This window comes from Armigeres subalbatus, chromosome 1, assembly GCF_024139115.2.
Source record: "Armigeres subalbatus isolate Guangzhou_Male chromosome 1, GZ_Asu_2, whole genome shotgun sequence".
Classification (NCBI taxonomy): domain Eukaryota; kingdom Metazoa; phylum Arthropoda; class Insecta; order Diptera; family Culicidae; genus Armigeres; species Armigeres subalbatus.
This window is the reverse complement of record NC_085139.1, coordinates 130502619-130521229: the sequence shown is the minus strand read 5'-3', so window position 1 is coordinate 130521229 and position 18611 is coordinate 130502619. Positions and strand designations below refer to the sequence as shown.

General features: G+C 42.8%; 1 protein-coding gene across 1 annotated transcript in view; it reads right to left on the bottom strand.

The window, feature by feature from the left end:
- Nucleotides 1-1159: 1159 nt before the first annotated feature.
- LOC134206349 (protein sidekick-2-like) overlaps nucleotides 1160-18611 on the bottom strand; it is a 403216-nt gene continuing 385764 nt past the window's right edge. The window contains exons 8-11 of the mRNA XM_062682055.1: nucleotides 2753-2959; nucleotides 2293-2687; nucleotides 2090-2232; nucleotides 1160-2026 (exon numbers count right to left, since the gene is read on the bottom strand). Of these exons, the coding sequence (XP_062538039.1) occupies nucleotides 1840-2026; nucleotides 2090-2232; nucleotides 2293-2687; nucleotides 2753-2959 (932 nt within the window). The 3' untranslated portion in view covers nucleotides 1160-1839. The remainder of the gene's footprint in view (nucleotides 2027-2089; nucleotides 2233-2292; nucleotides 2688-2752; nucleotides 2960-18611) is intronic.

Here is an 18611-nt window from a genome sequence, read left to right as displayed (position 1 = left end):
GACATTAGAGCCACCCACCGCGAGTTTGCATCGGTGGTGACGAAATCGAGGTGGTAGAAGAATTTGTGTACTTGGGCTCACTGGTGACTGCCGAAAATGACACCAGCAGAGAAATTCGAGACGCATAGTGGCTGGAAATCGTACGTACTTTGACTCCGCAAGACGCTCCGATCGAATAGAGTTCGCCGCCGTACCAAACTGACAATCTACAAAACGCTAATTAGACCGGTAGTCCTCTACGGACACGAGACCTGGACGATGCTCGTGGAGGACCAACGGGCACTTGGAGTTTTCGAAAGGAAAGTGCTGCGTACCATCTATGGTGGGGTGCAGATGGCGGACGGTACGTGGAGGAGGCGAATGAACCACGAATTGCATCAGCTGTTGGGAGAACCATCCATCGTTCACACCGCGAAAATCGGACGACTGCGATGGGCCGGGCACGTAGCCAGAATGTCGGACAGTAACCCGGTGAAAATGGTTCTCGACAACGATCCGACGGGCACAAGAAGGCGAGGTGCGCAGCGGGCAAGGTGGATCGATCAGGTGGAAGATGACTTGCGGACCCTCCGTAGACTGCGTGGTTGGCGACGTGTAGCCATGGACCGAGCCGAATGGAGAAGACTCTTATATACCGCACAGGCCACCTCGGCCTTAGTCTGAATAAATAATAAAATAATAATTCTAACGATTTTTACCTTAAAGGGAACAATGGAATAGGGTTCTGCGTTGAATGAAACTTGTTTCGAGAGAATCGATCAAGCATAAATGCTTACAACATTGATGAAATTCTTGCTCAAGCTTTTTGCACACACACACACACACACACACACACACACACACACACACACACACACACACACACACACACACACACAAACAGACTTCATCTTAATTATGACACGAATGCATCCCCGGTAATAAACAAACAAACAACACCACCTTAATTTGTAGAACCTAAAGACGATTGATTTTGTATCAAGCATATAGCCTCTCTTAGTTGTGTTTTATACAACTATCTTAACTGTTTGTAATTGCATGAAATTTCTCAATCATATTCTATGTAATATACTTACTTACCCATTCTCCATATAGTCATATCAATTGATAGAAGATCAGATAAATGTGATACCAAGTTTTCTAAATGAAAACGCTAGAATTATTGTTTTCAATTGTTTAAAATTTATTTCCACTCTAGTCTCGTTTCATAGTTTCTTTCGAACGTCCCGAAAATATGTATAAAAATATCACACATCTTCCTTTTTCTCTCTCTTTCTGGGAGTTTTTTTAACACCGTTTGTCGTTTTTTAAAAATGAAAAGTTATTGGCAAGAACCTTCCTGGCGAATTTGCTATTCGCTGATTTTTTAAAATACTATATTTTACACAAGCCTGAAGCATACTTTGTCACAGTTTTCCGCTCTTCGAAGCCTTGTACTCGAACGGCTGTTTTAAAATAAACACATGTTCAACCCATAATCATCACTCCTAGCATGCGGTGTTCCGTTCTACCTGTTATCAGTTACATATTCGCCTCTCTCTCTCTTTCATCGGAACGTGTATGTGTGCTTAAAATACCAATTAAATTCACTAACTGTACAAGCTGCGCCCGTTAACCCACGGATTGTGCATCCCCGCAAAACAGTCTTCAAGCTTCCGGATTGATCACCACCTCCAGATCGGGGATGTAGAGCATGGTAGTTCTTGAGAACTGCCTCGCCGGCGATCCGTAATTGGTGACGGGGATGGTGGTGGGTGAAACTCGCTTCTCGATTTGTGTCTGCTGCCAGTGGTGCTGGACACCATCGCGGTGGCAGCTTCCGGCTTCGATCACCTTTTATCAGTCGCCATCGATCGTCAGATGCCTGTGGTTGCCATTCTGCATGATCTTCGTGACAGGGACGGTGGTCTGGATTACTCCGTTGGTGTCGCAGGTGGCCTTCCAGTCGATTTGCGTCTGCTGCTGTTGCTTCTGATCCGCATGCACTACATCCGCTTCGTTAGTGTATGTTGTGTTGAAGCATTTTCTGGGGGTAAATCAAATTTTTATATTAAAAACAACGTCAAGTCCTTGCCATCAATTAACTCACTTCCAGAGCACTATGGCCAGGATGACCAGGAGCAACCCAAAGCAGCAAATAACTGCTCCAGCGAGAACTATCAGATCGTAGTCTGCGTAGGGATGGTACAAAGATGGCGGTGGGTGCTGATCGCAATTTGCTTTGAGAGTTATCTGCAAACGTCAGAGTTTCAATAAGTATCGAGGCATTATGGTTGACATATCAAAACAAACCTTTCGTAACTCCGAGTACGGGCCCAGGATGACCTTATTTGGGTTGATCACGCTAATGGAAGCGGCTCGTACCTTAAGCTCGTAGCTGGCGTCCGTAGTGAGATTCTGCAGCACAACTGAAGTCTCCAGGATGGATGCATTTGCGGAAATTCTGATCTCCCGTGACCTCGTGTAATCCATGTTTCGGTAGCTAACTATGTAGTGATTTACCGAGTTATAAAAATGCTGTGGTATTCGCCACGCTAGGAACAAAGCATCTTCCGAATAGCAGGTCAAATTTACAAATTTGGGCGCACTGGGACCGGAAATGTCTGTCCTAACTGAAACCTCTGTAGTTTCACCGTCGTACTTCATGGTAAAGGCGGCAACAATAAGTCGATAATCGGTGAAAGGTTCTAAACAGGAGAAAGCAATCGATTCTAGCGCCTATATCGAATTTAAATTAATGAAAAATACTCACTCAAGCTGGACAATGTGTAGTAGTAGATCAAGTTCTGAATGGCATCACTTTTCAGAATGGGAAGATGCAGAAGGGTTTGATTCTGATACACATAGTACACTCGGTATCCATGGATTACGCCATTTTTGCGCTCTGGTTCCTGCCAGCTGATTCGGATAGTGGTTGAAGTTATCTCCAGAATGCTCAGATTGCGAGGTTTACTTGGAACTGAAAGAAATGGAATACATTCAATAAAAAGAACATTGTGAGTTTTGTGCTGTCTTGTCTTCCATAGATTTTTTTTGGTACAGTAATATCCCGATTGTTTCACCCTCTGGTGAATTTCGGGGTGATTATAAACGTGGGGTGAGACAAAATCGAATTTTTTATGTTCTTTTTTTAATCTTTTCTTTTACATGCATAAAAATGAGTTTCTGTCTGTCTGGGTCTTATAGACTCCGAAACTACTGAACCGATCGGCGTAAAAATTTGTATGCAGAGGTTTATTGGGCCGGGAAAGGTTCGAGACCCCTCCCGCTTTGAAAAGGGGGGCTCCCATACAAATGAAACATTAATTTATTCATAACTCGAGAATTATTCAAGCAAATGGAACCAAATCTGACATGTGGAGGTTTTGGAAGGGAAGATATGTTTCTGTGGTGGTTCGAAACCCCTCCCCTTTCTGGAAAGGGGGGCTCCCATATAAATGAAACAGAAATTTCTGCATAACTCGAGAACTAATCAGAGAATAAATCAATTTTAGGCGAAACGAAGTTCGTCGGGTCTGCAAGTTTGTTTCATAAAAATGAAAAGGCAAAATACATAAATGGAACGATTGTATAACATTTCGCCGAAAACTATTCCGCGGAATTCATTTTCGCGGTTCGAACATTTGGCGTTATGTAACGTTTCGCGTAACGACATTTGACGACTTTTTCAATTAATATTTTTTGGTGGAATATAGGTAGTAATAAGTCCGAACAGTTAGTTAAAGAAGATTTATATGGATATCTAGGATTCGCGACCTCTGCTGGAGGCTTATAGAGATATTCAAAAATAGTAAGAATTCCAAGATGTATGTCATCTTCAAAACAATTCGGAAATTTTCAAAACAAAATTTCAAAATTTATTCTGAAAATTCAAGAAAATTGCTCAAATAACCGTTTTGATTCAAATCCCGAACATGTCTCATATTCACCTGGAGGACTTTCCGGAGGAATTTCTAGAGAAATTCCAGGAGGATCTTCCGCAGGAACTTCGAGAAGAATTCTCGGAAAAACTTTTTGAGCAATTCCTGCAGGAACTGCGACCAATTGATCCAAACTTCAGAACAGTTGAAAAACCTAGAACATTTGGTTCGGGTATTACTGAGTTTCAAATCATACACGTGTGCTTCCAGGATTTGTATGAATATGATTGGTTGCTGTCAGATTTGCATCGAGCGCAGTTGACCTGGTAGACCAATTGATTCAAAGTCCACAATAGTTTTGAGAACCGAGAATATCGTTTGAGGACCGAGAATATGGTTTTAGAAAAACTGAGTGGAATATCAAACGCATGGGCTCTACGGACTTGTATTGCCATGACTGATTGATCTCAGATAGCTATCGAGTGCTGTTGACCAAGTAGACTAATTGATCCAAACTCCAGAATAGATTGGAGAGCCTAGAGTATCTGGTGTGCGTATATTATTATTATTATTTATTCAGACTAAGGCCGAAGTGGCCTGTGCGGTATATAAGAGTCTTCTCCATTCGGCTCGGTCCATGGCTACCCGTCGCCAGCCACGCAGTCTACGGAGGGTCCGCAAGTCATCTTCCACCTGATCGATCCACCTTGCCCGCTGCGCACCTCGCCTTCTTGTACCCGTCGGATCGTTGTCGAGAACCATTTTCACCGGGTTATTGTCCGACATTCTGGCTACGTGCCCGGCCCACCGCAGTCGTCCGATTTTCGCGGTGTGAACGATGGATGGTTCTCCCAACAGCTGATGCAACTCGTGGTTCATACGCCTCCTCAACGTACCGTCCGCCATCTGCACCCCACCATAGATGGTACGCAGCACTTTGCTTTCGAAAACTCGTTGGTCCGCGTTGGTCCTCCACGAGCATCGTCCAGGTCTCGTGTTCGTAGAGGACTACCGGTCTAATGAGCGTTTTGTAGATTGTCAGTTTGGTACGGCGGCGAACTCTATTCGATCGGAGCGTCTTGCGGAGTCCAAAGTATGTACGATTTCCAGCCACTATACGTCTCCGAATTTCTCTGCTGGTATCATTTTCGGCAGTCACCAGTGAGCCCAAGTACACAAATTCTTCTACCACCTCGATTTCGTCACCACCGATGCCAACTCGCGGTGGGTGGCTCACATAGTCTTCTCTTGAACCTCTTCCTATCATGTACTTCGTCTTCGACGTGTTGATGACTAATCCGATCCGCTTGGCTTCCCTCTTCAGTCTGATGTAGGCTTCCTCCATCTTCTCAAAGTTACGTGCCATAATATCTATGTCGTCGGCGAAGCCAAATAGCTGGACGGACTTATTGAAAATTGTACCACTCGTGTTAATCCTTGCTCTTCGTATTACCTCTTCCAAAGCGATGTTGAATAGCAGACACGAAAGACCATCACCTTGCCGTAACCCTCTGCGGGTTTCGAAGGGACTCGAGAATGCCCCTGAAACTCGAACTACGCACATCACCCGATCCATCGTCGCTTTGATCAACCGTGTCAGTTTATCCGGAAATCCGTTTTCGTGCATAAGTTGCCATAGCTGGTCCCGATCGATTGTATCATATGCGGCTTTGAAGTCGATGAATAGATGATGTGTGGGCACGTTGTATTCGCGGCACTTCTGCAGTACTTTGCGAATGGCGAACACCTGGTCCGTGGTGGAGCGTTCGCCCATAAAACCCGCCTGGTACTGCCCCACGAACTCCCTTGCAATTGGTGCTAGTCGACGGCATAAAATTTGGGAGAGTGCCTTGTAGGCGGCGTTCAGCAATGTGATTGCGCGGTAGTTGCTGCAATCCAGCTTATCGCCCTTTTTGTAGATGGGACACACGACACCTTCCATCCACTCCTGCGGCAAAACTTCTTCCTCCCAAATCTTGGTAATGACCCAGTGCAGCGCTCTAGCCAGTGCCTCACCACCGTGTTTAAAAAGCTCTCCTGGTAATTGGTCAACCCCAGGGGCTTTGTTGTTCTTCAGCCGACCAATCTCCTCCTGGATTTCTTGGAGATCCGGAGCCGGTAGAATTATGTCCTGCGCGCGTTCCCCCAGGTTCATCACCATACCGCCATCTTCGTCTGCCACATCGCCATTCAGGTGCTCTTCGTAGTGCTGCCGCCACCTTTGGATCACCTCACGCTCGTTCGTAAGAAGGTTCCCGTTTATGTCCTTACACATATCGGGCTGTGGCACGTGGCCCTTACGTGAACGGTTCAACTTCTCATAGAACTTTCGTGTGTTATTAGCGCGGTACAGTTGCTCCGTCTCTTCACGGTCTCGATTTTCCTGCTGACGCTTTTTTCTCCGGAAAATCGAGTTTTGTCTGTTCCGCGCCTGTTTATATCGTGCCTCGTTCGCCCTCGTGCGGTGTTGCAGCAATCTCGCCCATGCTGCATTCTTCCATTCTACTCACTGCTCACATTCGCCGTCATACCAGTCGTTTCTCTGGTGTGCGTATATCTAAGATTCAAATCTCACGCGTGGAATCTTTGGTTTTGTATAGACTTGACTTATTGAATTGAGGTAGCTGTGACGCTCAGATGACTTGGTAGACCAATTGATCCAAACTCCAGAACAGTTTGGAAAACATAGAACATCTGGTTAGAATATAACTGAATCGCATAACATACGCGTAGGCTCTACTGACTTGTATGGACATGACTGGTCGATTTCGGATAGTTATCGAGCGCAGTTGATTTGGTAGACCAATTGATCCAAACTCCAGAACAGTTTGGAGAGCCTAGAACATCTGGTGTGGGTATATCTGACTGCAAATCATACCCGTGGGCTCTATGAACTTGTATGGACATGACTGGTCGATTTCGGATAGCTATCAAGCGTAGTTGACCTGGTAGACCAATTGATCCAAACTCCAGAACAGTTTGGAAAACATGGAACATCCAGATAGGACATAACTGAGACGCATATCATACACGTAGGCTGTATGGACTTGTATGGACATGACTGGCCGATTTCGGATAGTTATCGACCGCAGTTGACCTGGTAGACCAAATAATCCAAACTCCAGATCAGATTGTTTATGTTTATGTTTATGTTTATTGTATTGATTCATCTGACATTTGGTAGTCTTAATGAATATAGTAAATTTAAACAAATATACATTAAACGATTACAATCTTCTTAAAAAGTGGTAAATGGTAAGTTAAAATCAAATAGCCTATAAATGTTGTTAAAAGCAGCCGCAGCAGCACGGAAAGGTTCATTCATGCCATACATTCGATTACGCGGAGAAAGGTGCAGGAAATCTCGTTGACGCATTGTTCGTTCCGGAGCATAAAGATTTAACCTCATGAGAAGTTCCGGAGAGTCAATTTCACCAGTCACGATTTTGGCCACGAAGGCAACCTGCGATCTATTCCTTCTCATTTGAAGAGTGTCAATACCAAGTAGTCTACATCGATCCTCATATGCGGGAAGATGAACTCGATCCCTCCATGGAAGGTGCCGAAGTGCATAACGCACGAATCTACGCTGCACGGTTTCTAGCCTTGAGATCCAGACGCTATGATAAGGGCTCCAAACTACAGCACAAAATTCAAGGATAGAACGAACTAAAGAGCAGTACAGAGATTTTAGGCAATGAGGATCCCGGAAGTCTTCAGATAGTTTGAAAATGAATCCGAGTTGCCGATTAGCTTTTGCGATGATGTCGTTATAGTGCGGCTTGAATGGGCAAAACATACTTTTGCATATAAACGATAAAGACGGATCCATAAAAAACTGGAAAACAATCCATAAATAACATCTGAATGTTCCTTGAAATGCTACCATAAATCCATAAAATTGTTAATGAGATTCCATAAAGAATAATTTTTCGATCCATAACTAAGCTAAAATTTAGCAATTAATTGGGAAATATGTTCCATTAACATGGTCAAGAAAAACAATACAATTCTCGCTATTTTCCCATGAAAATATGACAAATGATCCATAAATCTTTGGAAAATGATCCATAAAAAACTATATTTTGATTCATAAAACTTCAAATTTGCGCATTTTTTTATCGTGATGATGATCCATAATTTCAGTAATATGATCCATAATTTTAGTCATATGATCCATAATTCTGGCCATTTGATCCATAACTTTGTTCAAATGATCCATAGTTTTGGTGATATGATCCATACATTTTGATAATTGATCCATAGATTTTATAAAATGTGTGGATCAATTAATATAGTTTCATTGGCCTTCTTTCCAAGCATTATGGATCACATTATAAAAATTATGGATCATATGACCAAAATTATGGATCATATGGTTGAAATTATGGATCATCATCAGGATATAAATTGCGCAAATTTGAAATTTTATGGATCAATTTATAGTTTTTATGGATCATTTTTCAAAGTTTTATGAATCATAAAAATATTCTTTATGGAATCTCTCGAACTATTTTATGGATTTATGGTAGCGTTTTATGGAACATTCAGATGTTATTTATGGATCGTTTTTCATTCTTTTATGGATCGCTTTTCCACATTGAACGGTGCAAAGTAAGGGCTGCCGCTTGAATGTCATGTCTTGATCCAGTGTGACTCCTAAATCCTTAATCCTATTCACTCTTTCGAGGGTAGTACCAGAGATACAATAGTCAAAAACTATCGGCTTGTGTTTCCGATAATAGGAAATGGCATTACATTTTTGAATACTGAGCGTCAGGAGATTAGCAGAACACCAGTTCGCCATTCTATCCACATGCGATTGCAGTTCTTCACAATCCTCGATGCTGTTGATAATCTTAAACATTTTAACATCATCCGCATAAAACAAACGACAACCAGGAGGTAGAAGTCGGGAGAGTTCGTTGATAAACAGCGTGAACAAGAGAGGCCCCAGATTACTTCCTTGTGGTACACCAGAAGTATTGGAGAAGTATTCAGACTGTGAAGAACCGATTTTCACAGAAAGCAATCGGTTCGACAGATATGATTTGAACCAGCACACTAGATGGCGACTAACTCCAAGTTGTTCTAACTTTGCAAGCAATATTCCATGGTCGACGCGGTCGAACGCTGCTTTCAAATCCGTATAAACTGCATCAACTTGACCACCGGAGTCCATGAAAGTGAACACACAGCGAAACAAACTCTATTAAATTCGTTTCTACAGATCGCTTTGGATAGAAGCCGTGCTGTGCAGTAGAGATGTACGCTTTACTGGCACTGAATAAAACGTCATTCATGATTATCTCGAATACTTTGGAGCAAGAACATAAGGATGTGATGCCTCGGTAATTTTGTACATTCCTTTTGTCGCCTTTTTTGTAAACGGGAAACATGTGCGACATCTTCCATTCATCAGGAAACTTTCCCTCCTGGAGCGACAGTGTGAAAATCCTAGCTAAGTGGGTAGCCAGCGAGTTCGAACAATTCTTGAGCACAGAAGACGGAATACCATCCGGGCCGGCAGTGTACGAGTTTTTCAATTTTCTGATGGCTGACAGAACGGTCTGCTCATCGATTATAAACGCATGTAAATCTAAAACATTTCTAGGCGTGAATTGATTTGCAACAGCTATTTGATCGGCGGTGGCCCTGGTGGCATTGAATGTACTTAGGAAGTGTCGAACGAATAAATTACATTTTTCCAGCTCAGAACTGGCAATTTCTTCACCCAGATGCAAGCACGAAGGCAGACCAACTTCCTTTCGTTTGGAGTTAACAAACGACCAAAACTTGTGGAGTTTCTACGGAGTGATGATTGTGTTCGAAGCACGTAACGACGATAAAGGAATCGATTGTATACACGATATGCAGTACTGGAACGGTTGAACTCCTGCTTCGTAATCAGCGTGCGATTCTTGCAGTACTGTCGCAATGCTTTTGCCCTACTTCGCTTTAGCTGACGCAGACGACTGTTCGACCAGGGAGGTTTAGGCTTCGGGCGACACAGGGGCATGGGCTCCGCAATTATACGATGAATTTGGCGAGTGAAATAATTAACAGCATCATCTACACATACGTCAATCTCGATGGGTGACCAGTCAATACATGAGATAGCATCACAAATACTATCATAATCAGCTCGGCGGTAGTCGTACATTTGGTGCACGTCAGAAGCATCGTCAAACGTAAACAGGCCCGGAAGGTTGACGACTATGTCCAGAGCGGGATGGTCAGCATCCAGGTAGATGAGAGGTTCGATGGCTTCGGAAACGGTGCTGCACCGTTGGCGAGGACGAGATCCAGAAACCGACCATTTCTGTTAGCCACTCCATTAAGCTGAGTCAAGCAATTGAACGAAAAACCATCGACCAATGCGGAGCTACTGGTGGACAAAACAGATTGAGGGTTCACATGCATAAACCCGTCTTCCGATGCAACCCATTCCAAGTTCGGTTGATTAAAGTCTCCTAGTTGCAAGACGAAGTTATTGAAGTCCAGGTTGGAACTAATAGAGCTAAAAGAGTTCATGTGATCCCGAATACAATTTATGTCGCTACGCCGGTCTGGAGGTAGATATAATACTCCTATGCTAACCAATCGATCGGCCGTAGAAATTCTAATCCATAACTGCTCCAATGCAATGCTTGTCAATGTAGAGTCAACGTAGCTATTTCAGCGTGTTGAGACTGCTATCAAGACTCCTCCTCCGCGAGACTTAGTACTGTTAGCTGAATTACGATCTGTACGGTAAACAGCAAACTTAGGACCGAATAGCTGTATGCCGAGGATTTGTTCGTCTAACCAAGTTTCCGTCAAAACAATTACGTCGTAGTCACATTCACTGGCAGCCAGAAAGAAATAGTCCACCTTAGTACGGAGGTCGCGCACATTCTGGTAGTAGATGCGCAAGGCATGAGCAGGTTATTCACCAGACGAAATGGATCCTCTGACCGGCAGGCAATTGTTAGAAACGTTGGATGATATGGCAGGCTACTAGGGGTTGGAATCAGCGTCTACTGGCTGGATACTGGAAGTAACATATGTTACCAGAAGAGAATTGTAGGGGACGATACTGTACTTGCCTTTTGCCCTGGAAGCCCTCCGTGCCAGACTCAATTACAAGACCGAGATGACTGCGTAGCGCTGGCTGGAGTGGCTCGACTGCAATGAGCGGATTGATGGCTTCCATTGAGCTAGCAGGCGTGCATCCCGGTGAACGATTGATTATTTGGATCCTAGACGTGTAGGTGAACGGCAGTTCGGAAGGGAGAGTGGAATCATTCATGGTTTCACTAAAAACCGGATAACTTTCAGACAGAAAAACGTTCATTGATGGTTGATACTTGCCAGAAAGAGGAGTGCGGAAGCCCCGTTTCCAATCTCAAACACAGGACCAGGACGGCTGATGATCGTAGGCAGAAAGGGCACGACTGTGTTGAGTGGATTAGGGCTTCCTCTATGCTTGTGGCACTTGTGCGTCCTGGAACGCGTACATCGTTTTGTAGTATCTTGTTGACTGAATGCAAAGACTGGAATTTAGCTGGAGAAACGATGGAAACGTTGGAAAAATCAGGGTGCGAAATGCTCGGTGATGAACTATACTTGCCTGTAGAAGGAGTTCGGAAGATCCCGTCTCCCATCTCAAGCGTAGGGCCGGGACGACTGCTGGCCGCTGGCGGGAAAGGCGCGACTACGATGAGGGGGATAGGGACTTCCTTGAGGGTAGAGGCAAGTGTGCGTCCCGGAGCAGAGCTGAAGCCATCTATCATATCACTTATTCCATCAATATAACTTCGTCCATTGATGTGCGCAATGGATCGTCGCATACTGCAGCAGGTCCTGGTCGCCAAAAATTTGCTCCGGATCTGTTGTCGGTGAACTCCCGATAAACTACTCCTCTCGGCCACGTAGAAGTCGATAGAGCCTTGGACTTCAGGTCCAGGTTCATACCGACTTTGAACGAGACAAACGACAAAGTATTTATATCCCTTCCTTTAGCAACCAGTCGAATTACTTGAATGTCATCTGACACAAGGCGTTTCATGGCGAGAGCGCGAACTTGGTCTGTGGACACATCTCTCGCGATACGGGATAAATACAGCCAAAACTTCGGTTGATTAGGCGGAACAGTAGCTATCCCCATTGACGGAGACGGAGTGCTTCCAGTTCCAACTTGTAGCGAGGGCTTCGGAGTAGGTTCAGCGTTATCGATCGTTCTAAACAGTCTCCTGCCCTTGGTAAACCTAGGATGGATGTCGGTGGGCTTAAAAGACTTCGGAGTGAATGAGCTAGAGTTTATCAGCTTGGCAAAGTTCGTCTTAATCTCGGTTTTCAGTTCATCCATAATCTCCAACTTCAGGTTTTTGCATAATATCGCTATGAGAATTCAGCGCATGCACTTGTCCGACCTCATAAGCCGCCCGTGTTGTATTTCGGAAGCGTAAGTCATCCATCAGTTTAGTACACGAATAGCACATCCAGAAATTTGCTTGTTTTTCATAACTTCCTCAAACGCATCAGCAGCAATACCACAACAACGGGGATGAAAAATGGCTTTACAGAAGCCTTGGCACTCAACTTGAATGTCACCGATCTCATTTGCGCAGGAACTGCATACTAGAGACATTGTGTTCGAGGACGCGGACCTTGTCGTATTTTGCGCTTGAACTTTCGCACTCCCGACAACCGTACATACAGAAACTACTATGATCGAGAGTAAACAATTCGCACAATCGAGTCGACTTCGGATCACTTGTACCGTGATCGCAGTATATGCAAAAGCAAAAAAAAACTTTTCTCGCCCGTCGATTGTTGATGAATTTTCTCAATTTCCAAATTCACTACGCGTGATTCTTCACTGCACTAGTATGCACCACGTAATCGTTAGCGATAAAGCTAAAACACGCCACTTAAAGACCGGTATTACACGTACTAATTTGAAATTAACAGCAGAGGAAAAACGCAAAACAATGCAACAGTAAACAAACAAATTATCACTATTGTAGAGCCAAGAACATCTGGTTTGGGTATAGCTGAGCTGCAAATCATACCCGTGGGCTCTACGAACTTGCATGGACATAACTGGTCGATTTCGGATAGCTATCGAGCGCAGTTGACCTGGTAGACCAATTGATCCAAACTCCAGAACAGTTTGGAGAACCGAGAACATCTGGTTTAGGCAAAACTGTGAAATGTCGTACATATGGCCTCCACGAACTGGCATGGATATGACGGGTTTCCATTGGCACGGGTTTTCGTAGTTTTCTTCGGCAAATTTGCATAGCACCTTTCATCAGTTATAGAGGTCGTTTTGGAGTCGCTAGGGATGTCCAGAAGAAACATATTGTTCACACATAGTATAGTCAATGTTAGAATAGTGTTATAAAACATTTTTGGAACCTGTAAGTGTTGATCACATCACAAATGAGCATCCCTAGAAACATAACTCACCAGTATGGTGGAACTAAATGAGATGGGTAAGACATCCGTAAAAGAATTGTGAAAATCGGTCGAAAGACGGCTGAGAACCAGCTGTTTGAAAATTTAGTTCTCATGATTTTCTGATCACGGTATTCGGCGTGTTAATAAACAATGTGCACTCGCTTGACTGTGGATATATATAACAGTAAAGCACATATGACGATTGGACAAATCGAGCATCCGAAAGATATTAAATTTTCAAAAAAGAACTAACCGCGGTGGAGGTTTTTACTCGGATTCTGGCAAACGTGACCTTTGAGTGGTCTTGTTGTGTAGGGGTTATCATGCCTAGTTTGAGGGTTAGAGTCCCTCCAAAACACGAGGATTCTCTTTCGCAAATTTTATATCAATTTGTCCATTTCGAAACATGTGCTGTGCATTTGCACAGCCAAGATATTTAATCCTCACTTCTCGTTTCTCACTCCCCTCTTCTTACTTCTAACTTCTGATATCACACTGCTCAATTCTCATTTTTCAATTTTCACTTCTCACTTCTCACTTATAACTTCGAATTTCTCACTTCTTACTTTTAACTTTTTATTTTCACTATTCATTTCCCACTTCGCACATATCACTTCTCATTTTCAATTGTTACCTCTCACTTCTCACTTATAACACAGAGAACAGACGTTGAAGCTACACTCGCTATGTTATGATAACTTTTTAATAACTTTGGAATGTCACCGTTATTCTGTACAGAAACAGCGCTAGCGTCATCAAAAAATGCCACTGTGTGCTAATGTCGTTATGAATGCGAGAGCATACCAGCGCCATTGTGTAGTCGAAATGAGATTGTGAGTTGCAATGTCGACGTCGATGGGGTTGAGGTTCGGTTTGTTTGTTTACACATGTTTTGCAAGAAATTTTGTTCGAGCCTCCATGTCTGTTCTCTGTGTTTATAACTTCGAATTTCTAGCTTCATACTTTTAAACTTTTTATTCTCACTACTCATTTCCCAATTCGCATATATCACTCCCATTTTTAAATTTTCACTTCTAACTTCTAACTTATTACTTCTAATATCTCCATTCTGACTTCTCATTTCTAACTTACTTACCACTTTTCACTTCTAATTTCTAACTTTTCACTCCTCACTTTTCCCTTTTCAGTTCTTACTTTTCGCTTCTCAATACTCACTTCGCACTCCGAATTTCGCGCTTCTAACTTCTCATTTCTCTCACAGTTACCGAACATAGAGTTGGGGAGAGTTCACATAATATTGTTTCATAGTAATTACTCCTTCTTTGGTAATTGCTCATTCTTCAACTTTGATTAATGAGATGAGTGTATTACTGCTGCTTGAGAATAAATGCATTTCCTAAATTCCTTTAGAATACGTTTGTTATCAAATTGATCTTGATCGACCTTTTGTCCCTTTCAACATTTTGTTCTTTTCGACATTTGTCCCTTTCGATCTTTTGTCCCTTACGACCTTCTGTGCCTTTCGAAATTTTGTCTTATCGACCTTTTGTCCTTTCGACCATTTGTCATAGATTCCACATTGTCAGCTACCTTCCCTAATATCCAACATCGTGGTATTCATGAGTATGCTGAGTCGGGAGCTTCCCATTTAAGTGAATATACAATGGATCCCGTGGTGACTTTCATATTCAGCACATGTTTTTCTACTCCCATTTCTGAACGTCCAATTCTGGCTTAATAATTTATGCAGGGTGCTGAAATTTAATTCGATTCTTCAGCATAAGTAAGTAAATGATAAACAAATTATTTCAGACTGATGCGTGTTACGGTTCTTTCAGTTCGTACACTTGAAAAATCACTAAAAAAACATGTGGTTTTTAATATGGCTGACTTATGGCTTTGTTGTATAATCACCTTAAGTAAGTACTATACTACATCAACACTTCTGTCCTTTCCCAAGTAACGGTGAATATGAGCGTAGCCAGGAGTAGTAATCCTCATCTTTTTGTGATTTTTCTTTTAGATAGTAATCTGAATGGAGATTTCAAAAGAAAAACATGAGTATCAAACATCATCAAACATCATCAAACATCAGTATCCAATCTACGAAGTACGCCATAACTATACTATGCTATGCTATAAAGTACTTAACATTTTTCTTTTTAATGTGAATTTTGATATTTGGATCAGTTCTTCACTCGTCGTAAGTACCAAGGCCAGAGGCATTTGGAAGGGGTTGGGAGGCTTAAAATGGCCACCCTCATCCAACCTTGAGACCTTTCAATAGGCAAAGTTAATTGAAGAATGAATTGAATATTAAGACTAACATTGATCAAATTTGGAAGTAACAATAAAAAAATTTGGTTTGAAGTTAAAAACTGGTCGACGAAGTAACATGGACGAAACATAGGTGAGGGAACATCCATAAATTACGTAACGCTTAGAGGGGGGAGGGGGGGTTCCCTGAAGTGTGACAACCCATACAAAAATTTCAGATGTTTCATACAAAAAGTGTGACATAGGGGGGAGGGGGGTTGAAAATGGTCGATTTTTGCGTTACGTAATTAATGGATCTTCCCTGAACAATTTTAGTGTTATTTTATCCAGAAAACCGGAACCAGTATGTAGTGGCTCGAGCCTTTCTCAATCCTCCAGCTAGATTCGTCAGTTATTGCCATAAACTACTGTGCCTGTGTCCCCTTAGTTAAATATAATGTTTATACAATTTTTAATCAAACTCATTTGTACACTACTATAAGAATCGAGAAATGTATTGTTAAACTTGATTTCGGCTTCCAAATAAACGAAAGATTTAAAAAAAAAGTGTACACTACACAGTCGTACAGTAGAGATCCAGGAGCCCATTGGTATCTTTTATGCAGGACCAGTTCTCGTTGAGTGCGCTGCTTTTCGGAGATGCTAAAGTTGGCTTAAGACGTGAACCGTACCCCAGAAGTCACCAATCTAACCCTTGATTCCCTGTGGTCGAAAGATAAGCTCAGTACTGAGAGATTTCCGTAAACTAGATTGCTAGAATGACCGCAGGCTTATCTAATAGTTAATTAGGCTGAACAGAACGCCTGGTAACAGACGAAAACTATATAAAATCAGAACGCTGTTATTCAACTGGGGAACTTCAATGAAGTTTACGAGGACAGAATTTTAAAAGTTGCGGTGCCCCAAAAAAATACCAGAAGATAGATGGAGCGGGTTGGGCGACGCTGTTCGAATTGGGAGGGTGTGAGACCCTCCCAGTTGACCTTATTGAAACCCATAGTTAAGATTGAAGATGGGGCTTTAGAACCCGGCCTGTTCAGTGGGGGAGGGAACTTACAACCCTGGGATGCCCGTGAAACCGTTTGGATTAAATGTTCCTGTATAAGCCCCTATCTTTAAAAGAACAGCTGAGGGCAGTGATGCTGGCTGCATCATTTAAAAGCGCATCCCTGATGCTGGTAGATAACCCGAGGAACCTGGAATTTGGGGCATCGGCATACATAATGTTCCACAGTGTTGTAGACCCCGCAAACGTCACAGATAGTCCGGAAGGAGCTTCCCCAAAAGTTGTGTGTGAACCGCGTGTGTCCTGTTTGGAGCCAAGAGACGATTTGCTGGTCCTTTAGGTTGCTCAGGTTCGTCGTGGCCGACGTGGTCCCCTTGATTTTCCGTAGCTGTCCAGTAATGCACCCAAACGGCGGTTGTTAGATTTTCTAACAATTCTGCATAAGAATCTACCAAAACGTGTATAAAAATTGGGCATTTGCGAAAATGTTAGATTTTTATACAAAAATGTAAGAAAAGCATACAAAATTGTTAGATTCTTATACAATATTTGTATAAGAATCTAGCAATTTCATTTGTGCCCAGTTCTTATACAGGTTCTGGTAGATTCTTATACAGACTTGTTGGCAAATCTAACAACCGCCGGTTGGGTGATGGAAGCTCTTCATGACATTCCCAATTGCCTCGCACTGTCTTTCTAAACCAGGTTGTTACGTCTTCCACAGGGACGATTGACGCAAATTGACGACCTTGATAAACGATTCCGGCAAGGTGATCGGCCGTGGTATTACCAAGAACACCGCAGTTCCCCGGGATCAAGGCAAAGGTCGTGTTCGGGACCATATATGTTAGGATGCCTTGAAGCCATGGGTGTTTAGGTGTTTTGCTCTGGAATGCGTAGATAGCACTAACAGAGTCGGATAGAACGAGAATGGGCTTCGTGCACAGGTAGGTGGCGGCGATGAGAGCTGCAGCTGCTTCGGTCGAAAAAATGATACAGATGTCCAGGGGACTATCTGAGAAAGTCATGTTGGTCCCGGTGACCCCGGTGCATCATCTGCGGCCTGAAACGGACCCATCCGTATACATGTGTTCGTAATTGTTGAATTATCTGTTTAATAGCTCGGCCACCGATCTTTTGAGAGCCAAGGAGGTGTCACGCTAGTTGCAGCAGCTTATACTAAACGATAACAAAATTGCAGTCATTTAGTATAAGTCATTGTAACTAGCGCTATAACTCCGTTATTGAGAAACTACCAAATCGACGAGCCCAGATTACTGAATGATCGATAGCATCCTTGCCTGGAGTCCTAAAGAGCAATTAGTAAACTAGTTCTTTATGATCCTAGAAATCTCTATGATTATTGTTTGAGCTCTGGTTAACTTTGAAATGTCCTTTTTTTAACACACAGATCTGACTTCAAATATTCTTGTCTACACGGAAGAACTAAATTACCCAAAAGTGAGTTCAATCCACCCAACTTTGCCCTACCACGGAAGGCCAAATTTGAGTAAATGGGGTCGAAGAAGTTTGCCTTTACTCCATGTTAAAAAAAAGTACCTAGCGTAAGTTCTATTTACTCAACTGAAGGTTTAATTCACTCAATTTCGACCTCAGGCACCAAACTTAAGGTTGGCCTACCGGATCGAACTGGCGTCGATGCATTGTTTTGCTCCTTTGTTTTTGACAACAGAAGAAAGAGTGGATGAAAAAAAAAGACAAAAAATAACTCAAAAGTAAGTTTAGAAATACTTAACGCTGGGTACTTTTATTTCTTCCGTGTAGGGTTTGCAGAAATCGCTCTCAATAGATAACAAACAACGATAAAAGAGAGGCCAAAACCTTCGAATCATAACAAGCCATGAGAACAAGTCGTCGCACTTGTATACAAGTTGGAAACAAACTGATTTGGATACGGCCCCCTCCGAGGTGGTTTGTCAGTACTGGAAAAGGTCGTGATTGTCATAAGACAGAGAGAAAAGTGCTTTTTTCTATTTCAAGCGACCAAATGAAAGAATCGTGGGTACTTTGATCAATTTCGCATGAAAGGCAGTCATGAA